The sequence below is a fragment of the Hemiscyllium ocellatum genome, chromosome 5, assembly GCF_020745735.1.
Source record: "Hemiscyllium ocellatum isolate sHemOce1 chromosome 5, sHemOce1.pat.X.cur, whole genome shotgun sequence".
Taxonomy (NCBI): Eukaryota; Metazoa; Chordata; class Chondrichthyes; order Orectolobiformes; family Hemiscylliidae; genus Hemiscyllium; species Hemiscyllium ocellatum.
The window spans coordinates 132613238-132640581 of NC_083405.1; the positions used below are offsets into that span (position 1 = coordinate 132613238).

Below are 27344 nucleotides of genomic sequence, written 5' to 3' on the forward strand. Positions count from 1 at the left end.
TATCTCAATTCTCCTTTATTCTTCAGTAATTTTGCAAAGACTCAGCAGTCTTTAGATCTTGTTAAAAGCAGCAATATCAACGCTTTGCACCTGAAAAAGAAAGAAAAGTTTCTGATTAGAAGAGCCAGTGACACCAACTTTCCGCCAGGCTGCTAGGGCAGTACAGCACTGGGATAAAATCTGCAGATGCAAACCCCAGAACGGATTTATCATGGAAGTGCCAGAAGTAGGAACATGGTAATGGGGAACAAGAGTGTCCTGTCAGCATAGAGTCCAGAGGACATTGATGGGCTGCAGCTCCCTGGAGGATGGGAGATGGAACATTTTCAAGACACAATAAGGGTTGTGAGTTCATGGAATGCCCTGCCAGTAGCAGTGGTGGACTCTCCCTCTTTATGGTCATTTAAGCGGGCATTGGATAAGCATACGGAGGTTATTGGGCTAGTGTAGGTTAGGTAAGCTTCGGTCGGCACAACATCGAGGGCCGAAAGGCCTGTACTGCGCTGTATTTTTCTATGTTCTATATCACAGTTGGGTGGATAGGGCCCTGAATCAACCCTCTGAGACATTCACAGTCCCACCAGGGGGTCTGGTGTTGAGGCAAGGCTGGCATTAACTGCCCATCTCTGGTGTCCTCAACCTGGTGTTAGGCTGCTTTCTGTGATTTGTGCAATGCAGCTATTCTGAGCGGGCCATTAGGGAAGGAATTCTGTAATCATGGCTCAAGGATATTGAAGAAATAGTTGATTTATTCCCTGCTTTGGAGAACATGTGAGGGAAGTGATGCGAGGGAGACACTCCACCCTACCATGACAATTCTAACTGACCCAGCTGCAGCAATGTTTCAAATTCCCTCAGCCTCCCACCACAGCCAGCTTTACAGTTCAATACTCACGTAATCCTCAAACTTGGTGATTTCTTCCTCCAGCAGATCTGTGCCGACCTTGTCATCCTCCACCACACACTGGATCTGGAGCTTCTTGATGCCATACCCGACAGGGACGAGTTTGGAGGCTCCCCACACCAAGCCGTCCATCTGGATAGTCCGCACACACTCCTCCAGCTTCACCATGTCTGTCTCGTCGTCCCACTGCAGAGAACAGGTCCGCACCTCACTCCAGAGACAGTTCAAATCACCCTCTCAGAAAAACAACACTGACTGTCCAAAACAGCTGCTCTTGTCTGTACGTGTCCACCTACCATCTCAGTTGTGCACCAGCCTTCGCTGACGTCAGCGATCTGCGCCCCACCCCACCCCCGCAGGGAGCCAATCGCCCATTGGTTTGCTGTCATAAACCTAGTTTCAGTCCAGGCAAGAGCTGGATTTCCTGTACGGGCTGTGACTGGGAAGTTATGCTCAATTATGCATCCATGTTTCCTGCCAACATCACTAATGTCGACTGTGTATACTAAATTGTATGCCCCACTGTGTCTAAGTACCTTACGATCTGTATGTCCTTGTTGCTACAATTTGCCATTACTGCTTGCAAAACAAAACTTTTAATGTACTTAGGTACATGTGACTAGCATCAATCAAATCAAAATTGCAATTGGGGTCCAGGAATCTCCTTGGGACTGCATCACATCTCCATTACTTAAATAATAACATTTAAATTAAAATCCATGCTCCCCCACCGTCTAGGCTATGAAAACTTTAAACAATATCAGAACAGATACAGAAATCCTAAGAAATGCTTTTAAATGAACAGAAATTACAAAACAGACTTCAGTAAAGTTTTAAAAGGCTAGAAACAAAAATCAGCTCTATAACTCCAGAAAATGACTTGCCTGCTGCTCCTGGTTCAATTTCTGGGATTACATCTTGAACAGTGTACACGCTGGAAAATTATGTTTCTTTATTTGGGGAATGGGAGTCTGTGAGGTCAGGTCAAGGTGAGATTCAGAGGTGGAGATCAAAGGACCAATAGACTTCTGATGAAGGGAATTACATGTTTCTGGGTGGAGGTATGCAGATTTGACTCAGAAATACTTACAACTGCAAAAAGGATGCAGTAAGGGAGTGAGTGGTGGTGAAAGCCAAGAAATCCATCTTGTGAATGTGTTGTGAAGAGATCAGAATATTGAGGAGAGATCCCCATAGCCTACTTCAGGATATCACTTGGCAACATAGCCAGCTTCACTCCCATTCATAACATGAACTGTTCACTCAACTATATCACAAAGGGATGCCTTCTTTATAAAATTAGGCAGAGTTAGTGAGGGGAAACTGTTCCCACTCATTGAAAGTAACAGGCAAAAGAAGCAACTAGGGGTTGAGGTCTCCATGGAGGCATAGGGGGATATTTGTGAGAATGCAGAGATGATTTTGATTTGTAATAGGACCCATGCCATGCAGCTAAAGATTCTGTATAGGATCCATCTGGCCCCAGACCGTCTCTCAAAGTATAAGCTGGGAGCACCCCCTTTTGTCCTAAGTGTAAGATAAACACCAGTACTCTCACTCATTGTTTATGGAATTGCCACAGGCTCCATATCTATTGGAGTTCTGTAGCAGGGATTACAGAGAGGGTCTTCAGGGCCAAGTTTAAGATGGACTGTATCGCTCCTCTTCTGGGCCTACCCAATATCCCCTCTTTGGATGCACAAGGGGAAAACTTTTTAATATCCTCACTTTCCGCGCTAGGAAAAATATTTTAATGTGTTGGGTTTCTGAAAACCCCCCAGACCTGTTGGGTTGGTACAGGCTTATTATGGAACGTATCCCTCTGGACTTTTTTTATGAGTATAGTGCATCAGAAAACAGAAAATCTTTTACAGGAGATGGCAGCCCTTTTGGACTACTTGGATGCAAATTTAACTGTCATTTTAACTAGGGCTTTCGTGTAGCTATGACTTAGTGTACTTGATGTCCTTGAAGGAAGAATTGAGTACTTAGTGTGCAATACTCAGTGCTCTTGGAGGTCAAGAGCGAGTGTTTTGTTGTGCTGAGCTGTTCATTAACTACCTTCGCTGATTTGTCTATTTTGCACATAGTTTTAGTAGTGTTTCAGTTGTATTGTTCATGCTTTTTTTTCCCTTTTTGTTGTTATATGCATATAGAATAAGGTTATCTGGTGTTGTAATTTATTTTTGAATGGTTTTGTAAAGAAAGCAAAGTTCAATAAAATTATCTGTTTAAAAAAACCAACAAAAGAAGCTACAGCAACATGAGAAATGATTTTCATGCAGTGTGGTTAGAGTCTGGAATGCACTGCTGGACACAGCTTTAATGGTGATATCCAAAAGGGAAGGTTAAAGGAGGAATGCGCAGGATTACGGGGAGAAGACAGGCGAGTGACATGAAATGAACGGCTCCTTGGGAGAACCACTGGCCTCCTTCTGTGCTACAATTCCGAAGTTTTAAAAATTTCAAGTCTTGATTTGACAGAATCTGATAGCACAGAAGGTAGTGCCTGAGCCAGTTTCTTGAAAAAGTTTCTCAATCACTCTCATTCTCCTGCACTGCCCTCCTTTTCATGGAGAGATTGTATTGTGCGCTGAGTGCTATTAATTGATTTGCTTCCGATCCACATTACAACCCGCAGTGCAATCTTTAGTAACCTTTTGTCAAAACTGCCAGACCTGCGTGCTCTCCCTCTGTTTTTGTTTCAAGTTTCCCATGACCAGAGCTCTGTGTTTCTTACAATATTCATTCTGCCTCTGCTGCTTTTGTCAATATCCTTCAATTTGTTTTCCTCTAATTACCAACTCCTTGGTTAGTAAAACATTCACCCTGTGTACACTATATTAGTTAGTTGGAAGGACGTGGGATGAAGTGTAGTGTGTGTGTGTGTGCGCGCGTGTGGGAGAGGGGGTGTTGGATTGGCTGAAGGGAGGATCACTTACTGGTTTCACATCCAGGAGGATGGAGGACTTGGCGATGACGGCAGGTTTCTTGGATTTCTTCTCCGCGTACTGACGTAAGCGTTCCTCACGGACCCTATCCGTTTCTGCCTTCTCATCATCATCACTGCTTCCGAAGAGATCAATGTCATCTTGATCATCATCATCTTCATTCTTCTTAACCTCGGGCTTCGTTGTGCTGGGCTTTACACGCAAGTGGAATGGCCACAGGTTTATTGACAAAAATCAGTACGTAGCAAGACAGGAGAAAGTCAACCAACTTCACACTGAGACTTAGACAAAACCAATAAACTGGCCAGTGAGAGGCAGCAATCGCAAGTTATGAGGTAGGGTCAGGAAAATATAGGGTGGGGTAGCATGGAGAAACCATGACAATGTCAAGGGGTGGTGGCGAAGACAGTGAATGAGACAGCAAGCTTCAAACTGTGTCAAAGGTTTGCTGAACATTTTATACCCATTCCAGAGAACAGATGGCCTGTGTTAACATCTCACCTGTAAACTCTGTCAGTGCCGCACTCCTTCAGTGCCTGTCTCAGCCCTAAATCAGAGGGTCTGCAGCCTACAGTTCTGAAGCTGCAGGATTATATTAGAATGTAGAATATCCTTTATCGTCATTATGAGTTGACATTTATAGCACTGCCAGGTTATTTACTGAACTCTTCCCCATTCACTGTACATCGCGACATTTCCCTCAATAAATCCCTCGCTCCACTAATCTCCCCATTTTCAGGTCACCACCCCTGCTACTCCAACTTTATTCCCCAATTAAATGTCCACAACCAAAACTCTCCTATTTACAGGGACTCACTGATAACTCCCCCCTCCCCCTCCTTGTTTTCCCCTAAATCATTCACAATCCCTGAAGCATGATGGAATTTTGTGGAAATGTAACCCTTTCTACAGTTTTGCTAAAGGTCCTGTGCATATGGTCACCACATGAAGCACGTGGACAGAGTCAGACGCAGCCCTACATGATGCACGTGGAATAGCACACTGACATTCAGGCTGCCAGGTGAGATACTGAATCCATTCTCCTAGCCTGGGTCCAGCCCATGTTCTGGGGCAGTGGGGGTGAAGAGAGAGATAGAGAAGAGGGGAGGAAGAGCAAAAGGTAAGAAGATTTACCTTGTTGTGTTGGGCTTGTGGGCAGATTGCAGGCTGTGTTCTGACCAAAGATTTCTCCAATGTGGACACACGGGCTTCCAACTTTGACATTGCCAACCGCAGGTCTTCCACCACTAACAGGGAGCGAAGAGGAAATGCATCAAGTGCATATACTGGGAACATAGAACATTACAGCACAGTACAGGCCCTTTGATGTTGGGTCAACCTGTGAAAATAACCTGATGCCCATCTAACCTAGACCATTCCATTATTATCCATATGTATGTCCAATGCCCACTTAAATGCCCTTAACATTGACGAGTCTACTACTGTAGGCAGGCCATTCCACGCCCCTACTACTCTGAGTGAAAAAACTACCCTGATATCTGTCCTAAATCTATCATCTCTCAATTTAAAGCTATGCCCCCTTGTGTTAGCCTTCACCATCCAAGGAAATAGACTCTCACTGTCCACCCGATCTAATCCTCTGATTATCTTATGTCTCGATTAAGTCACCTCTCAACCTTCTACTGTCCAAAAATAAGACAGCCTCAGGTCCCTCAGCCTTTCCTCGTAAGACCTTCCTTCCATACCAGGCAATATCCTAGTAAATCTCCTCTGAACCCTTTCCAAAGCTTCCACATCCATATAATGCGGTGACCAGAACTGTACGCAATACTCCAGGTGCGGCCATACCAGTGTTTTGTACAGTTGAAGGATGACCTCGTGGCTTGGAAATTCAAACCCCTACCAACAAATGCCAACACATCATAAGCGTTCTTAACAACCCTTATCAACCTGGGTGGCAACTTTCAGAGATTTATGCACCTGGACACCAAGATCTCTGTTCACCTGCACTGCCAAGAACTCTGCCATTAGCCCAGAATGACAAACAGCAGTGGCCCCAAAACAGATCCTTGCAGCACACCACTGGTAACTGAGCTCCAGGATGAACATTTCCCATCAACCACCACCCTCTGTCTTCTTTCAGCTAATCAATTTCTGATCCAAACGCTAAATCACCTTCAATCCCGAAACTCTGTATTTTGTGCAATAGCCAACTGTGTGGAAAATTATCAACCACCTTACCTTCATCTACCTGTTTGTCACCTTCTCGAAGAACTCAATAAGGTTTGTGAGGCAAAACCTACCCTTCACAAAACTGTGTTGACTATCCCTATTCAAATTATTCCTTTCCAGATTATTATAAATCCTACCTCTTATAACCTTTTCCAACACCTTACCCACAACCAAAGTAAGGCTCACTGGCCGATAATTACCAGGGTTGTCCTAACTCCCCTTTTTAAACATTTGCTAGCCTCCAGCCTTCTGGCACTACTCCTATCGACAATGATGATATAAAGATCAAAGCCAAAGCCTCTGCAGTCTCCTCCCTGGCTTCCCAGAGAATCCGAGGATAAATCCCATCTGACCCAGGATCTTATCTATTTTCATATCTTCCAAAATTGCTAATACCTCCACTTTGTCGACCTCAATCCCATCTGATCTTGTAGCCTGTATCTCAGTGTGCTCACTAACATTGTCCTTTTCCAATGTGAATACTGACGAAAAGTATTCATTAAGCGCTTCTCCTATGTCCTCAGATTCGACACACAACTTTCCAATACTATCTTTGATTGGCCCTAATCTTACTCTAGTCCTTCTTTTATTCCTGATATACCTATAGAAAAGCAGTGCATCTCCTGTTACCCAGGGAAAATAACTCCTCCTTGGTGAGTACAGCAGATTGGTGGGTTTTTGAAAAAGTATTGATCTTGGTCTTGTGTGAAGTAAAGTCTACATCGTGGACCCACAGCAGTGGAGACCAAGTACCAAGTACTTATTTCAAACTTTCTTGGGCCATGAGGTGGATGCTTTTCAGGAGGTGACTATGGTTAGCAGGAAAACATTTGGCTAAAGGGCCTGGTCCAGTGAGAAAGCAGTAAAAATGTGGATGATTTGTTCAAGTTTCTAATGGACTGAAGAACAAATGAAGTTAAGTCAAATAAACTCTGCTCTTTCTGAACACCAGCATAGACACCCAAGTTGCTCAAACTCTGATCATATAACAACCCCAAATAAAAAGCAATCTATTGCAGATACTGGAAATCTGGGACCAGCACAAAGAGGATGGTGGAGAAACTCAGCAGGTCTGGCAGCATCTGTGGAGAAAAAAAAGAGTAAACCTTTGGAGTCCAGCATGAGTTGCTCAGAACTCAATTCTGAACAGAGTTCTCAGGTGGACTGCAACGGTTCAAAGCTGCAAGCCCAAAGCTGCAGCTGCAACTTTCTTAAGGGCAACTAGGGATGGGCAATAAATGCTGGACCAGGCAGCAACGCTCACATTTCATCAGATACAAGCTGTTTTGTCATCACTATCCTTTCCATCTGGGTAGTGATGGAACAGAGATTTACTTCCAAGTCACAATGGGATGGCTCACAGGAAACTTCACTAGCTTTTGATGCTATGTCTTTCCCAAACGATAGACACCTTCAAGTTGGCATCTTGATTATTCCACAACAAATCCCAAGGCCCAGCTTGAAGAGCAACAAATGGATTACTCCCAATATTCTGGCCAATGCAAGAACATGTGGCTGAATCACTAACACAATGCAGATAGCTCAGATAAGAGTGACGTATCTCCACATCACCCTCTTCCCCTTTTACAGTCACAGCACACTGACCAAACTGACAAACCGATGAAAGAAACTCCCACTTACCCTGGTGCAAGCTCTGATTCTCCTTCTCTAGGCTGATGACCCGGGCACACATCTCGATATCTGAACATTGCACAGCACTCTGAGGAAAGAGCACACGGAAATTAGCCTTACACGCACACATAGAGAGTGTGTGTGTGTGTGTGTGTGTGTGTGTGTGTGTGTGTGTGTGTGAGAGAGAGTAAGAGAGAGAGAGAGAGAGAGAGAGAGAGAGAGAGAGACATGTTCAAACAGCAGCGAGTGAGCCCATTTTTCCTCCAGCCTTCCTCCCCATTTGGCAAGCGGTCGAGTGACAGTAGGTGTTCTGATTAATGATAAACGGCAAAATCAGAGTCTTACCAAATGGGTGCAACAGAAAGAGAAACAAGGACTCCCCTGGAAATGAACAGAAAGCACTCTCTCTCACGCATACATACTCAGGGCAAGCAAAGAAAGGAAACCCCGAATGCCCACACATTTGCTGATTCATGCATTTGGTAAGGAAATTTCTTTTCAGGGATAACTGATCAATGAAAAAAAAAAGCTAGTTGAATGCTCAGTGCATCAGGGGTTTTTCCCTCCAGGTTAGAAAGAGCCATGAAGCTTGACTCCGTGCCAATGTGTTGTTGCCAATGAGAAGCTCCCTGAGGTCACTATTTGAATCCATTCCAACCAGACTAAATGGACTTTGCAGCAATGCATGGGTTCAGGGCAGATAGTTCTCCCACTCCCATGATTGAATAGTGGGCTGTATGTAGATCCACATTCCTTTATTGGGAATAGAGAGCTGCTCGGAGGGAAACACTGGGAATATGGAAGCAGGAACTGCCCCTTGGTCCAAACTCAATAAGCACTGGTGAGAAAGTACAGTCATTTCAGGGGGAAGCAGAACCTCAGTGCAGAAATCCATTCGTCATGTACAGCACCTCTCACTGTGTTGTAAAGCTGAGGACAGGGATTCATGTAGGTGACCCCCAAGGGAGAATGCAATATAACAAGCAGGATGTTTCAAACTTCACCTGAGACAGAACATTCAGTTCTATGCAGCACACCTTATTAAGGTTCTTTTGGCCTTGGGAGTGGGGGCAACACAGATTCATCAGCACGCTCAGGCTCAAAGAGGGTAAAGGGCAGCCCAGACTTGAATATGGAAGGCCAAACTGTGAATGGCATGAAGCTGGCAGACAGCAATCACCAACTGTTACACGCCAACTAGCAGATTCACTCCGATGGGGCTTACCCTGACACTGGGCAGCACCCGTGTCCAAAAGCTTATTGAGAGACAGGGTGCTGTGGATGAAATAAAAAATTAACCTGGCTATGGTGGGCATTTAAATGCTTCCCTTAGCAGGACGCACACCAGACAAACTAGAAATGTGCGGCTCAGCTCTGCATGCAGCAAGTGTGAAAAAGCCACATTTTATGTCATTAAAGAAAAGGCAAATTTGAAGAATCGCTCAGAGATGGAATCGCTCAACTACAACCCACCCCCAAACCAAAAAAGCTGCAGCACTGTACTTACATTCTGATGATTTACAAGCAAGGCATTCTTCTCAGGAAACAAAAACAAGCAACTGAGCTTTAGTGCTGTGTCAGCAGACATTATTAAAACTCTTTGTTTCAATTCCCATGCAGCTACAAAAAAACTGGAAACAACTCAGGAACAGTATGGCCCTTTTCCATGAGAAATAGTGGGTATTTCATGGAGGTGAGTGTAACGTGGAAGCTCACGAAGGTGAAAGGATGTATGATTCAGTGATCAGTACTTTACACTCCAGTGTTAATTATAGTCCAGCACAGAAGAGATCAACACCCCAAAGTGCACATGCGTGCGCACTCTCACACACACATACACTAGGATGGATTGTGATAACACAGCAGAGGAGAAATACACAGACATAGTCTCATCTTTGTTCATAAGACAAGACAAATATACAATGCACAGGTCAATTCAACTCACTCCAAAATGTAAGATGGTGTAATTTAGTAAGTTTACAAACAGCAGTACAGGTAATGGGTTTTAGTGAAGTTAGTGATGTGCTGGGAGAGGTCAGCATGCCACCCAAAATCCACACTGGTGTTGCCATGGAATCTCACGTGGCTTGAAGTGGGATCGACGTTATCCTGGATTGTTTCTTTGGGATTATCACTGGCCTCCCAAGTGGATTGGATCTGATTATGAAAATACATTCACACACTGTACTGTGGTGGTCTCATAACACCGTCATAAGGTACCAACTTTATCTCCACGCAGACTAAAACACACAGATTCACATTACACTAAGTCAGCACTTTAAGACAGGAACCCAAATCAGCCTTATTATTTTTTTTGCTACTTTTGAGCTGTTTTCATGAATTTGCTCAACAGTATGGTCCAGTTTAACAGTGTGATACCCATTTAATTGTCACTAACCTTGGTGTCAATTCAGTGAATTTTTAAAACCCTGATCTGGGGGTCAGTTTCATTTACTCCCTTCAGTGCACTTTGATTCCCTATTCTTTCATGGGAGATAGTCTTTTTTTTAAAATTGAGAAAAGTTCCCTCCTTAAGCAAGCACCAAAGCTTCTACTGGATCTGAACGGGCAGTTCTCATTCCCACTGCTTTAAGGTGCTTCAGAACACAGTCAAGTTGAAGCAGAATTTTCACAATTTATATACAAAATTCAAATTGCCAACATTGGCTGAACCATCCAGGGAGAGTGGGGATATGCCTGATCAGAGTGTGAATATTTACTTTGGCATGTGTGAACTCGAGTGGTCACTCTCCAAACTCAATTCTAATACGAACACCTAACGTGGCAGCCATCTTTCACAGATATGCACAGAAATATTTGGGAGGGGGGAGGTGGAAGAGAATAAAATACTTAATTTTAGAAAAACTGTTAAGTGATTTAGCAAAGGACTGACTGAGATGGAAGCTATTTAAGATGCAAATGAGATGTGTCTTTGTCTGTAAATATTAAGCCCACAATTGGCTCTCTCCACAGTATGTTCTGCATAACTGTTGTGTGGGAAGTTCAGATCCCTTTCTCACAGGACCAAGATTAATGTGGAACATCCTGGTTCAACTCTACAAGACATGAAAGGGCATGGGCCTGATCACTTTACAACGCAGAAACAAAGCACGCAGCCCAAGGCCACTTATGGTGCACTTGGAACTTATTAGCACAGCCCTATCGGCATGATCCCCAATTCCGTACTCCCTCACATCCCCATACCTCAATGGGGATCTGTGATACTGAGCTCCACATTCTGACCACTCTCAGTGTAAACAGGCTTCTCTGAAATTCCCTATTAGATTTCTTGGTGACTCTCTGATACTGATAGCCCTTAGATACACTTTTCCTCACAAGAGGAAACATTCTCTATGCGCCCACTCAATCAAAACCTTGCTTAATTTTCAAAAACCTGCAGCATCCCAGACTGGAAAGTGTTTAAAAAAAACTCTCCAGTGCTTCTGTATTTTTTTGTAATAAGGCAATCAGAATTATACACAGTATTCCAGATGAAGTCTTGCCAAAGATCAATGCAAATTTGGCAAAACGTTTTACATTTCATTCATTCAAATACTCGTTTTAGTGGCATCAGGTATTGTGCACAACATTTTTGAGAGATTAGCTGCACTTACTTAACTCAAGTGATCCTGAGAACACTGCACTGGATGTTCAGTGTACAGAGAGTTAAACCAGCTAACTGAAACAAAAACAGCCCCATCTAGTGTTCTCTCAGCTGCATCTGGAGAAATTAAAAAGTACACGTGCAACAGATACACATCTAATTCAGAACAATCCAGTACAGCCCAAGGAAATAGCAAAAAGTACAAACCAACTTCTATAAGGAGTAGATCATGCTTACTGACGCTGACCGAATTCTACATATGAACTAAGTCGGATTTCTCCTTCTGGAATTCGGAGTTAATAACTATTCAAATTGACATGAACAGAAGTCCAGAATAAAGAAGACTGACTCTTCTCACCCTCCAGTTCCCTCACCACCATCCCAAACAATTACACAAACTATAGCTGTTAGAGAGAGTTCGAGGGTTATGGGACAATTTTCCAAGATATTAAGAACAGCTAGGATTCAGCTCTTTGCACAGTTGAGAATGAGGGAACATGGCCTAAAAATTAGAGTCAGATCTTCCAGTAGTGAAACTAGGAACAAATAGCATCAGACTCTGGGTCAATAGATCAAGATTGATGGCATTCTGTTAACCTATGGCTAAAGAAGGATATTCTGTTTCCGCTAGTTGGTATGTCAGTAACTAGGGGTCACAATTTCAAGTCTGTCAGCAAGAGAGCCAGGAGTGAGAAAAAGAGATACCTTTTTCCTCAGAGAGCTGTTAGGATTTGGAATTGCGCTGCCTGGGAGAGTGGCGAAGGTGGATTTCACAGGAGGATTCAAAAGAGAGCTGGATATATATTTGTAAGTGAAGAAGTTAGAGGGCTACAGAGAGAGAGAGAGCTGGCGAATGGGACTAGCTAAGTAGCACTTTGGGAGGCAGTACAGACACAATGGTCAGATGGCCTCCTTCTGTACTATAACATTCTATGCTTTTATTCTATATAACATTAAGGCATTTGGGGACAAAGTTGGATATATGGAACTTTATTGCATATCAGAGCTCAGCGAGTCACAGAACAGTCTCAGGGGCTCAATAATCTACTCCTGTGGAATCCAGGTCCTGTATCTTCTACGAATCACATCACTAGCTTCCCTCCACCCACAGCAAAGATCAGATACAATAGGCATTACCCTTGGTTACACAGAACAGAATCAAAAGCAAACTGACTACTTTATACTATTATCCAGTTGGAGAGCTACACGGGATAATGATGGCTGCATTTATTTCAACAATATAGTAAGTAGCTACCAATGGGTTCAAAGGGACAAATAGGCCTGTCTTCTGTCATTTCTTATACCAGGAATTTAATGAATCAGCTGAATGTGACTTTATTTACAATTTGAGTCAATCCTAAAGTTTCATTCAGACTTAACTGGGAGTTAATTTTGGTAATTAGCTATTTAGTTAAATTATGCTGCTTTATTACTGTCACATATTTAAGAAAGTTCTTTTTGTTAAAATACCCAATTCTATTCTTAGTCATGACGTGAAAAGACACCAACTTGCGCAGACATTTTAAAGCAGAATGCAGAGCAAAAACAATTTAAACCATTGCCTAGCTTTCAAACAGGTTACTGTCATTTTTTGGGAAATTCTTTATGTACAACTAAACGGGCATCTCAAGTCTGCGGCCAGCTATGAGGAGCAGGTACTCACTCCGGCCAGTGACTTCTGGATATTCTCCCTGGCTCTGGCAATGTCTCGAAGGATGTTACTCGCTCCATTCTCCTAGGTAGTGCAGAAAGAATTTAGTCAACAGCTTGATCTCTGGTCAAATGACAGCAGAAATAAAAAGAAAAATCTGTGGGTTATAATCACTGGTTCAGGTAGAAAATTGCAAACCAGTAAAAATGCAAGAAACAGGTAAACTTAGTGGACCCCCAGTCAACCAACAGGAAGGATGGATAGAGACGCACATCCAACCCATAAGGCAGTGATTTCGTTGCCAGAGAATAGCTAGACTCTAGCTGGGCTAGTCCTCCTCCAATTTTCTATGTTTACAGAAAGAGTGTGGGCCGTACAGAAAAAGGACAGCCTCACCAAACAGTCTTTGGAATAAAATTGCAATTTGTTTGTAGAAGTCAATTCTCCTATCCCACCCAAATTTCATTCATCATCCAACAACAGAAAGAGAATGATCAGAACTAACAGCATTAGAAACAGAGACCCTGCAGGCAAAGTGGAGCACTAACATTTCTGTCACGTGCTATTTCAAGTCCTATCCCATAATTAATAACATTTACAAGTGTAAGGAATGCGTTTCTATGCACCAATGCACTTTTTAAAACATGCATTCTGACAATCTGAAATGCACTGCCTCAGAGTGGTGTAAGTGGAAAGGAAATTTCAAAGATAATGGCAACACACAGTCAGCTGCGCAATACCAAAATACTGCTCTTGCTGGAAATCTTATATCAACAGTGGACACCAGAAACAGATTTACAATTATCATGTTACCATGTGCAATGGCTTTTGGTGCGGCGGAATGGATTAGAAAATTCCAATTCACAGAGAATGCTGGAAAAATTCTTGCAGTGTCTATGGAAAGAAAACACGAGTGAACGCTTTGAGTCCAATATGACTCTTCTTCAGAACTATTTCTTCATAACTCATAACATTAACTCTGTTTCTCTCTCCCAGATGCTGCCAGACCTGCAGAGTTCCTCCAGCATTCTGTGCATTTGTTTCAAAAGTCAGCAGTATACTGGGCAACAAGCAACGGAGGTAAGTCTTACTGGATAGCTCTTTCAAAGAGCCAACATAGTAAGGACAGGCCGAATGGCCTCCATTTGTGCTCTTCCATTCTATATTTCTACAAGATGACTACTGATGGCTGTTGAGTTTCTACAGCACAGATTGAAGGACTATTAGAAGCAAACTTGCATCAGGTGGCTCCCTCTCCACCTTTATCCATTGTCTCTCACTCTGGCTTGTGATTTGGCTACAGCTTCACAGTCACTGGAGACTCCCCTGCACCCTGACCCAGTGGTACACTTTGTCTACTACTTAGTCATATCCAACAAAGTGAGACATTGAACAGGGTCCATTTCCACTTCCTTCTTTCACCTAAAACCGACAGGAGCTGAGGGAGTAACTCCAGCTCCAGGGGCTAACACTGGGGGGAATCAATTTCAGAATGCCTGAATGATCTTAAGATTAGTATAACATGCTAGGATGTTTCAAATTTATTTTCATACAATTACACCAGTTTCCTGCTAGCTTAAATTTACTCCAAATACCTCCAAACAAATTATTAGCAAATTCAGCAATTAAGACTTAGATGATTCAGTAAGAACCAAGAAAATGGTAAACAACAGGGAGGTGTGGCATTGTTAATAATGGACGGTATTATGGTGGCAGAAAGGATATTTGAGGACTCGCCTACTGAGATAGTGTGGGCTGAGGTTAGAAACAGGAAAGGAGAGGTCACCTTGTTGGGAGTTTTCTATAAGCCTCCAAATAGATCCAGAGACATAGAGGAAAGGATAAGATTATTCGATAGGAGCGAGAGTGACAGGGTAGTTATTATAGGGGAGGCGGGGTTTAACTTTTCAAATATTTACTGGGAATACTATAGTTTGAGTACTTTAGATGGGTCAGTTTTTGTCCAATGAGCGCAGGAGGGTTTCCTGACAGAACATAGACAAGCCAACAAGGAATGAGGCCACATTGGATTTGGTACTGGGTAATGAACCTGACCTTTGTTAGATTTGGAGGTAGGTGAGCACTTTGTTGATAGTGACCACAATTCGGTTATGTTTACTTTAGCGATGGAAAGAGATATGTATGTACTACAGGGCAAGAGTTATAGCTGGGGGAAAGACAACTATGATACAACTAGGCAAGACTTAGGATGCATAGGATGGGGAAGGAAACTGTGGGAGATGGGCAAAACTGAAATGTGGAGCTTATTCAAGAAACAGCCATTGCGTGTCCTTGATAAGTATGTACCTGTCAGGCAGGGAGGTAGTGTCGAGTGAGGGAGCAGTGGTTTACTAAAGAAGTTGAATCTCTTGTCAAGAGAACAAAGGTTTATGTTAGGATGAGACGTGAAGGCTCAGTTGGGGGCAGTTGAGAGTTATAAGTTAGCCAGGAAAGCCTTAAAGAGAGAGAGAGAAACGAAGTCAGGAAGGGACATGAGAAGTCGTGGGGAGATAGGATCAAGGAAAACCCGAAGACTTTCTTTAGGTACATAAGCAATAAAAGAATGACTAGAATAAGATTAGGGCCTATCAACAACAATAGGAAGTTGTGCGTTGAGGCAGAGGAGACGGGGAGTGCTAAATTAATAGTTTTAGTCAGTATTCACACTGGAAAAAAATGATATTGTCGAGAAGAATATGAAGATACAAGCTTCGAGAATAGGTGGGATTGAGGTGCACAAGGAGGTGTTAGCAATTCTGGAAAGTGTAAAAATAGATAAGTCCCGTGGGTTGGATGGGATTTACCCTCGGATTCTCTGGGAAGCCAGGAAGGAGACTGACGAGCCTTTGGATTTGATCTTGATATCAACTTGTCTACAGGAATAATGCCAGAAGACTGGAGGATAGCAAATGTTGTCGCCTTGTACAATTATTTCCTGGAAATAATGATTTATTTCCACATTGAGAACCCAGTCTTCGAAGGCAGGATCAAAAAAGTCAAGCTTCCCAAATAATAGCATAACGCTTAACGCCCAACTTTCAGACAATCGTTGCAAGCAAATTTCTTCAAGATCATATTTTTCTTTATCATCACCACTGAAAAGTGGTAGCCGGCATCCTGTCACCGAGTCACCCTTTACTTACACGTGCATAGTATTTGACACGGGGTCTAGCCTGCTCAGAACTAGCTTTCAGGGTCAACAGAATCTCTGACATGCCTGTTTTTTAAATTTTTTTTTCCTCCTCAGTAGAAAGACACCAACAGCAATAAATAACAGACACTGACTGTGGGGTTCCAGGTTGTTCAACATCAGTCCCCTCTCCTCTTTAAAAAGAAAAAAGTGGAGAGTCCTCCATTCACTGATTCAGCTCCCTCAGAGCCAGCTCTCAGAATAAATAGAATGCTTGACATTTTTTTTTTGAAAAATTGAAGGGGAGGGCACGAATTTAAATCAAAATAGAGTTGGGGGAGGTGGGGAGACTTGTGTTTTTTTTCTTTTCCTTTCTCACAGTCAACAGAACCTCTGATAGTCATGTCTTTTTCCCCCAGGCATCCATGTTGTGTGTGTGTGCAGGTATGGGGACACAGTGAAAAGCACAAGTGTTCGAATCTTTATTCGGTTTCCAACACCAGGAAGAAAGGAAACACCCAAGTGGCCAGTGATAAGCAGTGCCCTTCACATCAAAGGGCAATGCTGTGTGATCAAACAGTGAAGGGGAGGGCAGGGATTAAATCAAAATAGAGTTGGATGTACTAAACTTCCCTCCCTACAGTGCCCACCTTTCCCTGAAAATCACGAGGATATTCATGCATGTTTATTTATTTTATTAAACAAATTACAAAACAGTTTACAAAAAACATTTACAGCTGTACACAAGAGACAGCAATTTTACAAGGGAGAGGAGCAGCGAAGCTAGGCCCCAAACCCTACCGTTCAACCATTTTACAGGGAGATGAGGACAAAACTCAAATCCCAGTTCCACATATGACAAGACAGTGACAATGACATCTGTACATTAGACAGTACTGTTACATACAAAAGTGCAGACAATACAGACCCAGCAAGTCCCCGTCCCTCCCACCTTCCAACCAAGCTAAGGCAGCCCGCCCCTACCCACCTTCTGGCTCTCGGTCCACCCCATGCTCCTTCCAGTTCTCGGTCCGCCCTGACACATCTTTCGACCACCTCAAGGACAGCCCGCCCTGGTACCCGCCTGGGGTGACAGCAGTCAGGACGGCCTACCCACTTTCCGGCTTCACTAACCACCCTCAAGCACTTTTATATCTGTCAGCCAGGACTCCCTGATTGGGCTGTCAATCTGGTCCAATCAGGGAACTCATTCTATGAGGTCTTCCTGGCTGACCTCATTACAATCACTACAATTGTGTGTTAGTCATTAGTTAGGGCAACAAGGTACAACAAAGTAAATTTTCAGCAGCCTGTTATAATCAGCTAATACTGCCAAAACAACAGCCTCTATTCCAACACTTGCTCTGTGGTACGAGGAACATTGCAGTGGCAAAGATAGAATTTGGTATCAAGATTAAACAGAAGTTAGCAGTTACTTTTGAGGATATGGATGTAATGTTCCTTACAAACTGGACAGCTTTGTTGCATTAGCTCAAAGATAAGGGACTGCAGGAGAGTCCAAACATTAGCACCGTACAATTTATAGGTGCGAATCACAGAGAAAAGTGAGACTTTAGGTTTGAATTGGAAGGAACTTTCAAGTTTCTCCAGAAGATGAACAGAATGACTACTCAAAGTAAAAAGAAGACAGGATTGTGTTTTGGACACTTTTGACTAAGTGCTGCTTGTCACAAACCTAACAAAATGCTGCTACAAAATTCATCAATCTGATCATGGGTGATATGGTCCTGAGCTCTGTGACAGTCAGGACTCCCAGCTGTCTGACAGCACACTGGAAAATTTCTGATACTCCCTAATTAAACCTCTGTCTCCTCCTTTGAAAATCTACCTCTCTGACCAATTTTTTGATCACCTGCCCTGATGTCTCACTTTGTGTCTCAATATTCAAACACTGTCTGTTATCTAAGCATTGTAGGATGATTGACCCTGTTATTAAGTGCTATTAAATACAAATTCTTGGTGTTTTACATCAAAAATGTTCCGGCTGTCGGAATCTATTAGGGTGACTACATTAATGTAGTCAGACCTGCCGGGGATGAAAAAGTTTTGATTGGAAACAAGTAGCAGTAGTAAATAGGGGGAAGGACAGCAGAACATGCAGCACCTGACAGGAAAAACATAAGGGGTTACAAGTTAAAGCTATCAAGCAGTTCATCTTCAGCCATTGACTGATGTTCTGTGCATGCTTCTGTTTTCAATTAAAACAGCCACATTTTGATACTTCCATTTAAACAACGGAAGGTCATGTGGATCAGGATCTCACAAAGTCAACTCTTCAAATGGAAAACACAATCCACTGACAGCAGTGATTGGAGAAGCTCACTACCACCTCCTAATAGGCAACTAGGGACAGGCAATAAATGCTGGCCAGCTAGCAATGCCCATGCCCCTTGAGTGAATAAAAAAAAAGCAAAACCGTCACTACTTGAAGGGTTAATAATGTCATTGATTAAACAAGTTTAACACTAATGTTTTGTAACGTACCTGCTTGGCTGGCGAATTCTGTACTTTGCCGGAGACTGGGCTGTTCAGTTTAATGTAGTATTGAGCCTCGGCATCATCATACTTGTATTTATCGAACCAGATCTTTTCCTCTGCAAGGAAGTTAACTGCCATGTTCCTGTAAGGTAGGAAAGGCAGACATTAGGCACAGTTAGACACAGTAGTTCACAGTACAGTAAAGAGATACGGTTCACTACATTTACACAACACATCACTATCAATAGACTGGAACATGGTAGCTCAATAGGAGGGGTCAGGCGGCGGGAATTTGCACTTTGTCTTACCTCTCGATGTTGCCTAAAACAGATTTGTTGTTCCCCCGATGCACTGTATAATAACTAAGGGAGTAAGTAATTATAACATATTTAATACACAATTACACCACATTTGCCCCTCAACATCAAAACGAAATGGCGGCGAGATGGCATACACAGCTCACTCCATATGGGAGTGACACCTCCAGTCTACTCCTCTAATCCAACAAGATGCCAAGTCACAGTGGTTCTGCAAGAGTGATCATCTCGTTGTATATCATGTCCACATATGAATTTTGGCTGTGAGCTATTGAACCATGGAGTGCATCACAATGTCCTCTTGTGCCCAGGAACTCAATTCAGCTTGGGAGCTGAAAGGACTAACCCTTTCTCACTGTACTGGGTAACTGCTCGGTGGCCTCTCACTCCATGTTTCCTATTGTAAAGCAGCAGCAAAAAAAAACTAAACAGTGCCACAAATCAAATCTGAGAACCATGCAACATGCAGCATGTGATGACAGAAATGAGCAGCAGAAAGCCAGCCCTCTAGGCTATCCCCAATAGCCTGTCCAAGGAGTCAGAAAAACCACAGCCTCCCCACTCTCAGAAAAAAAAACCACTCCCAACATTTACAGCAACACAAGCTGCAGCCAAACACTCCTTTAAAAAAAAGTGCTCAGTTACTTATTCCTCTCAGCCCGATTAACTGAGGGAGACTGGAACTTGGGAGAAGTGGTTAGCCAGGGAGCATGCTGTTAAAAAGCACTGTTTGAAATACAGCATGTTCACTGTGTCTGTTAACAAGACATCAGCCACCTGTGGGACAAAGGAGTCATTAAGAGATGCTCGTTTTAAAATCACCAGGGTGAGTAATTTTAGTTGTTATAGCTCGGTTGCAGCTTGTGGGAAAAGGTTGAGAGAAATTTACAGACAATAACAATGAAACTATGCAATATTTAAAGCAATTCACAAACTAAGGAGCAGAATAAATAGGATTCCATTTGATGTGAATGGGATGAAAAAGGAGTGGGGACATTGGAAAGGGAGACTCGGGTAACATTTTGGAGCTGGTGTCCTACATCAGAACTTGCTGAAGGCACCATTCAATAAAATATTGACTTTCTATTCCTTGTGTCACATGACAATGGAACTGTCTGCTGCCAGGGGGTTTATCATACAGAGCACAGGCATTGGAGAGAGTGTATGTACAGATGCAGAGAAACAGAATGAGCAAGTATCAACAAACACACCTACCAATCATGGGCAGCATGGGTCCACAGGCTTCACCCACGCAGGGGAGGCCAGAGATGGCAGGGATATTAGGAAACAAAAATGAAACTGAACTGGCACAACTGGGGACAGAAAGCACTGACAGATAACAGGAAGGAAAAGATCAGATTCAAGAATCCCTGGCACACAGTTAAAGGACAATAGGATGGCTGAAGTTTGACTCATTGAGCATTATTTGCAGACAGGACATCAGGATGTCTGAACAATGATTGTAGGGAGCTGGACAATTAACAAGACAGGAGGATGAACTGGATTGTTCTTCAACAGAGGTGACATAGGCCAGATGGACCAAACGGCCACAGTCTGCACTTTTTATTAAATTCTTTGTACGGTAGTGCAGTGGTCATGCTACTGAACCACAACATAGACTGATAATTCAATTTGAAAATTTTTATTCAGGTCTAAACTAAGAACAGAGCTCCAAGTACAACCCATTGAGAAACTGACAGATTATTCTAAATATTCAACTGTTCTGCCAATGCACCTTTAGGAAAGGAAAGGAAACTTACTGTCCCCTTACCCGCTCTGTCTTAGTCAAGGCTTTTTAAAAATTCATTCCTGGGATATGGGCATTGCTGGCTGGGCTAGCATTTATTACCCGTCCCTAGTTGCCCTGGAAAAGGTGGGGGTGAGATGCTTTCTTGAACTGCTGCTGACCATGTGCTGTAGGTTGACCCACAATGCCCTTAGGGAGGGAATTCTAGGATTTTGACCGAGCAACAGTGAAGGAATGGCAATATATTTCCAAGTCAGGATGGCGAGTGGCTTGGAGGGCAACTTGCAGGTCGTGGTGCTCCTATGTTTCTGTTGCTGCTGTCCTTCTAGATGGAAATGGTCATGGGTTTTAACAGGTGCTGTCTGAAGGCTCTAGCCCTATTACCACATCAATCAGCAATTCATAAAAACACACCGAAACCCCCTCAACGCAACCGGCGCCAGGGTGAGATTTAAATTCAACATAATACATCGGGAATTACAAGCTAGCGTTAGTGACAAAGGCAATGAAACCATTGTATAGATTATAAACACCCTCTGATTCATTAATGTCCCTTAGGGAAGGAAATAGATAAATAGACAGATACCCTATAATATGGAAACAGGCCCTTCGCCCCAACAAATCCACACTGATCTTTCGAAGAGCAACTCACCCAGACCCATTCCCCCATCTTGTATATTTACCCCTGACTAATGCACCTAACTCTACGGGCAATTTAGCAATTCACCAGGCCTGCACATCTTTGGACTGTGGGAAGAAACCCATGCAGACACAGGGAGAATGTGCAATCTCCACACAGACAGTCGCCCAAGGCAGGAACTGAACCCATGTCCCTGGTGCTGTGAGGCAGCAGCACTATCCACTGAGCCAACATACCACCCTTTTGCCATCTTTACCTGGTTTGGCTGACATGTGACTCTAGATCCATGGCAATATAGTTGACTCAACTGCCCTCTAAAAGGAGCATTTTAAGGGCAATTAGGGATACACAACAAATCCTGACATTGTTAGTTACACCCACACTCCATTGAAAAATGCACCACAGGGCAGGAATGAACATAAAATTAACGCAGGTATGAAGGCTACATTAAGAAAACATAAAAAGGCACGGAAATAAACATAGCACTACCAGTAAATTCTTTTCTGCACCCGTCATTATTTTAGAATATAACATGACAGACCCTCCACCCACATCCAATACAATGGTATATGTAAAACAACTCTGCTTCACCCTCACTGCTCCATTACAGTCAGAGTCCCTGGATCATATCACCCCCTCACACAAGTTGGAACTTTGTCGTGTACAGACTGGAAGCTAAAAACTGGCAACACCCACATTCTATCTCAGAAAATTCATCACCCCACCAATGTGTAAAACTCCCTCTGAATTCCATTACTCCCCCCAATCCTGTGGGTGGACGCTCATGTGAGTCCAAAAATGAGTAGTCAGAACATACGAGCTACAAAAATCCACACAGATCAAGGGTAACAAGGTTCGAATGGGGCTCAGCAAGACTTAACATGGCCCCGATTAACTGGAGGCAGACATGATCCCACCCAAATCCACTTGCCTTCACAGTGCTGGCCCTACTTCATGAGGATTGAGCTAGAGACACAAAGCCAAAGCAGATCCAACGCATGCTGAAGGATGGCTCAAAAATCAAAACTAACTTCACAGCTAAAAGAAGGGGAACGGTTAGGAAATATTCAATATGTGTCAAGCCTACTTATCGTGGAGCCTCGGGCAAGGTGGTGCAGGAGCAGCTCTCTCCACTCGTGGCGCCTGCAATGGTTCTAGTTTCTGAGGCTGGTCGGCAGCTCTCCGCATTTGAGCCAGGTGATAACGTAACTCGGCGGCATCATACATGGGTTTATTGAACCACACCAGTTCACTGTCCTCATGAACAAGGTGCTGAGCAGTAGCCAGAGAATCCTCATTTACTGGGGACAGTAAGCTGTGAGAGCCATTGCGATGGGCAGAAGCAAGGCTGGGGGCAGCAGGTCTCTGGCCCTTTGGCTGGGGACAGCCTTCTTTGACCAGGGCTGGGCGGGCTGGGCCACCATGCAGCTTCTCATGGTAGAGTCGCTCAGCATCATCGTACAGCGGCTTTTCCAGCCAAACCTGGAGTGCCAATGGGCAGTGGCTGGCATTTGGGAACATGCCATTGACCAGAGAACTGGGGTCTCGCCCGGTGGGGAAACTGGGAGTGATGGGGGTGGCAGGGGTAGCGCTGATGTAGCCTTCATCTGGAGTTGCCCACAACTTTGGGGCAGTGGTGACCCCAGAGGTTGGGATGGGGAGGGAGCGTGGGATGTCGCAGACTTGTGACCGTAGGATGAACAGACGCTCAGCCTCGTCGAAAGTGCTCTTGTTGAGCCAGACACCATGTACCAGTTGATGCCAGGCAACTAGGGGGCGTGTCTCACGTCTGGGTTTGGCATCCCTGCCAATTGCTTTGGTTGTGGTTACTGTGTCCTTCACTGGCTCTGGACCAGTTTTCATAGGAAGCCCGGTCATCTCCAGCTGGCGTGAACGCTCCACCTCTTCTGGGCAGGCACGTTGAGATTGCTTCCTCCGTCGCGTCATTCCCACCTCTTGTTTCTGCCGACTATCCTCCGTGGCCACAACCCAGGTAGATGGTGCCAACTCAGCGCCTTGGGCAGCCTGTACCACAGCAGAGGCAGCAAAGGCCTGCTGGCCCTCATGGAACAGTCTCTCTGCCTCATCGAATTTGTACTTGTCCATCCATATCGTCTCCAGCAGATAGGGATGCTTCCTGATCCTCATCGTCTGCAGCGTCCAGTTCAACACAGCAGAAGAGAAAGAGATAACACAGTAAACAAGGAAATAAACAGGGATGGCACACTTCAAATAGTCACTAACAAATGATACTGACTAGGTGAACCAGGCAGGAAAGTCCTGATAGAGCAGCTTTCAGGTAAACAGCAGAGCCTACATTCAGACGGCCTGTGTTTCAGATATCACTGTTTTCTGAGGATAACCATACAACCAAATGTAACCTCCTCAATGTATAGCGTCAGCAAATAGTATTTAAAAGTGATCTTGAGACTCTGAGTCTGAGTGATCAGGGAACAGTGTCCTAGTCCCACACTGTAAAGAGTTCCGGATTCCCTTGAGTCAGGGAGGTTAGAAAGCAGGCTCCATGGCAGAGTGAGGGAACCCGGTGGAGATGAGTAGGGAACCAGACCACCAGTTAGTACTGTATTGGGGACAGAGGGGCACACAATGAAATTTGCATGGTCATTAGCTTTGTGCTGGAAGCCACAAGCATCACTTCAACATGTAGCACACAGCAGCTTCATCAGGGATCAGAGAGAACTTGATAACCACTAGGAATACCAACATCAGGCAGACCCAGCTGCTTGGTTTCCATATAGTCAGTCCATGCTCTGGGAATGCTCCAGTCACACTTGGTCTAACAGGCAGATGCTGTGAGGGCACATGGTCTAATCCGACAGCAAACTCTGGGCTGCTCAGAGCTACAAGTCTCTACAGGATAAACCCTGCAACACTAGGTGCTTTAGAGAAGACCCTGAAAGGTAGGGAGGGACAGGGGAGAGGAGTTGAAAGGATGCTGTATAATGATAGGTACTCACCTTGTTATCCTACAATTGACAGCATTGAAGAAAAAAAAGAGAACATTTAAAAAATGATTGCCACAAATACAAACATACAGCATTATAGCTCACCACCTCAAGGACAGATCAAAAAAGCAGTGCCTGCGTGGGCAGTGGGGAACGAGTGCCAAGGCAGCTGCTTACTCCCAGGGCTCAACTGGAGTCCCTGCAGGAGTCCCCACTGGCAACGATAAGAGTGTATGCTCTCCTGATCTGAACTCAGTCCGAGATCTGAAGCTAACTTAGACCTAAATCAGCACTCACACCTAAATCAAAGTTTGAGTCTCATTTCTGACCTGACCAACCAATGGATGGAGCTCTGTATTATACCAGGTGCCATCTTTCCAGTGAGATGTCAAATGAAGGTATCATTAAAAGATTCTATAATGGGATTTCAACGATCAAGGAAGCACACACACTCAATATCATTAGAAAAGATCAGGTCCTTGATATATTAAGCTTGCTGTGTACACTGACTCCTACATTTCTACACTGTAACAGGGACTTCACTTCAAAAGCACTTAATTAGCTGTAAACACTTTAGGATATCCTGAGTTCTGAGTGGCACTTATATAAATGCAAGCAGGCCTCCAGTTTGCTGACTAACAGTACTCTGGTAACACACACTAATCCACTGTGAACCCTGTGCATTAGGGAGCAGCAGCTGTACTCCACGTCCACGTTCCCTGGTACCAGTGACACATGCTGGCCTCAAACAATCAGACAATTCTCAGCGAGCAAGAACCTCCTGGTCCCACTCCATCACCAACCCGGTCATTGAAACACTCTCCTATTGTATCACAACTGTCAGCCCCCATTGACAGTATCACAGCTGACGAGTCTGACAGTCCAACATTGTACTTACAGTTCAATTCAGCTCTCGCCATTCTCCACAAACTCAGGCAAATCTTTCCGAGTTTACCCGTTTTGTATGAGGACTCCCTTGGAATCAACCATAACCGTAAAGTCACTGTCTGCTGACAGACACGCCACCCCTGATGACAACGAACACCCGCGCTCCAAAATACAGACGTAGACTGGTTAGCCTGTCGAAATACACCTAGAATTAAGTGGAATGTACTTCGCAGGAACAGGCCATTCAGCCCCATAGTTTGCGCTAGGGTTTATTTTCCACACAATCTTCATGTCATTTTGTGTATTCTGTGTGGTGGCCTCAAATAAATCTTCACAGGGCCACGGTGGGAAGCGCTGAAGGTTTGCCTGAATGTAATCAGGATGCAGTCAGCAACTGCACAAGTTAGCGGCCGCCACGGATCTGAGGCAAACATTGAGACAGCGAGGTTACACTTCATGCAGATTCGGCATTTTAACAACCCAACCCTTTTGTACCGATTCCCCGCATTAGGATGAGAAGGAGATCATTTAGCATAATCGCGTCCTTGCAAAATACCAATGATCTGTAACCTCAAAACCAGGAGTCACAGCCTGTGCTCACTTTATGCTAAAACCAGAGAAACGGTTTCTATTGGTTGATGGCACACAAAACGCGAGGAAGAACCTTCAACGTCCCATCTCCAAATCCCACGGCGAGTTGCAAAAGCAAAAATTACAAATTATGTCAAAAGGAAAGATGACAATCACTCAAAGGAAAATAAACAACAAGGATGGAGCAAGCCAATAGAACCAACTGGATTACTCCAAAGACAGTATGGACTCAATGGGCCAAATGGCCACTGTCTGGGACATAAATACACAATGGCACACCCACAGCTATTCAGCTCATTCCATCCCCTGTCCAGTCCCCACCCAATTGTTTGCCTTTCAAATGTGTTTCCAATTACTTTATCACAAAGAACTGAAATTAACAACAACTGATTAAAGAAAATATTTTTAAAATCTTCTCAATATCAAGTTTAAACTTAAGAACTTATTGACTATGCATTTGAGGGAGGAAGGTTTAAACGTGTCTCCGTTTTTCCATGCTGCTGACCTTTGCAGCAAAGCGTCTGTGGATTAGGAGAGTCAATGAAACGACCGTACTCAGTACAGTGTCAAGAATAGAGTGTTGCTGGAAAAGCACAGCAGGTCAGACAGCATCCAGGGAGCAGGAAAATCGACGTTTTGGGCAAAAGCCTTTCATCAGGAATCAAAACCAACACTGCATTGTATAGAATCTTCCAAAAGGAAACCCAAGGAAGGTCTACAGTGGGGAAAGGAGGAATGTAGAGCTCTTGTAGCACACAGTTTCCTACCTCTGAGCCAGGAGGCCCTTGGCCATCAGAAATTGGGGCAGAATTAGGCTTTTGGGCCCATCAAGGCTGCTGTGACATTCAATCATGGCTGATGAGTTTCCCAACCCCATTCTCTTGCCTTCTCCCCATACCATCTGATCTCCACACTAATCGAGAACAAATCTATCACTGCCTTAAAGGTACTCAGTGACTTGGCCTCCAAGCCTTCAGTGCCAGTGAGTTCCATAGACTCACCACCATCCAGAGACTGGGAGCTTCCTGTGCCCCACGTGGGCAGTGGACGCTGCAGTTCACAACCGGTGCCTCCAGGGGGCGGATAGCGCGATCTACCCCCATCCCCCCCCAAAACCCCGAAAACAAACTCAAAACTCTTCATTTTAACGGTCACCCACAGCAGGAACTCCCTCCTTCCCTCTCTCCACTCCCTCCCCCGCCGCCACCTCCTCGGCGTGGCCCGGGAATGTAACGCGGAGTCAGGGCCGCTCTACCGGACACTCACCGCGCAGCGTCCCTGCCTTCACCCAGTGGTGCCGGAAAAACCGCGCCTGCGCACTCGCGGCCCCACCCCTACTGAAGAGCATCCGCATGCGCCGGACCGGACTGCACCACCGAGTGCAGCACCTAGGGGAACCCGCCGCCCCCCATTATTGGTGGATCAGATGGTACCGTCGCAGAGGGGAATGTGTTCATTCAGTGACCATCCCAGATTGAGGGTTCCTCCTCACTACCCAAGGTTCCAGTGCTTTTCCTGCACTGTACTTCCAAATAAACCTGGTGGCTTATAATCTGGTGTTGTGTGATTTTTAACTTTGTCCTCTCAATTTGGCCATTGCATTGAAATATTCTGGAAATCACACCATTGAT

The 27344-nt window shown here is 44.3% G+C and overlaps 1 protein-coding gene across 3 annotated transcripts; it reads right to left on the minus strand.

The window, feature by feature from the left end:
* eef1db (eukaryotic translation elongation factor 1 delta b (guanine nucleotide exchange protein)) lies at positions 1-27037 on the minus strand. 3 transcript variants are annotated; one of them, XM_060825213.1, is made up of 9 exons: positions 26980-27037; positions 18571-18706; positions 12948-13019; positions 9763-9837; positions 7690-7768; positions 4990-5102; positions 3847-4047; positions 896-1090; positions 1-90 (listed from the first exon to the last, which is right to left on the minus strand). In XM_060825213.1, exons 2-9 carry the CDS (start codon positions 18700-18702, stop codon positions 52-54), a joined length of 906 nt encoding a protein of 301 aa, XP_060681196.1. In that variant the 5' UTR covers positions 18703-18706; positions 26980-27037; the 3' UTR covers positions 1-51. The 3 variants fall into 3 exon arrangements, with proteins under 3 accessions (XP_060681196.1, XP_060681197.1, XP_060681198.1); XM_060825214.1 differs by lacking the exon at positions 9763-9837; XM_060825215.1 differs by lacking the exons at positions 9763-9837; positions 12948-13019.
* Positions 27038-27344: the final 307 nt, after the last annotated feature.

Coding starts and splice junctions, on each gene's coding strand:
- eef1db (XM_060825213.1), bottom strand. CDS start 18,702: ATGGCAGTTAACTTCCTTGCAGAGGAAAAGATCTGGTTCGATAAATAC. Junction 9,838..12,947: donor TCCAGAAGTCACTGGCCGGA/GTGAGTACCTGC, acceptor TTTCATAATCAG/ATCCAATCCACTTGGGAGGC. Junction 7,769..9,762: donor TCGATCCCACTTCAAGCCAC/GTGAGATTCCAT, acceptor CTCTTTCCTCAG/AGTGCTGTGCAATGTTCAGA.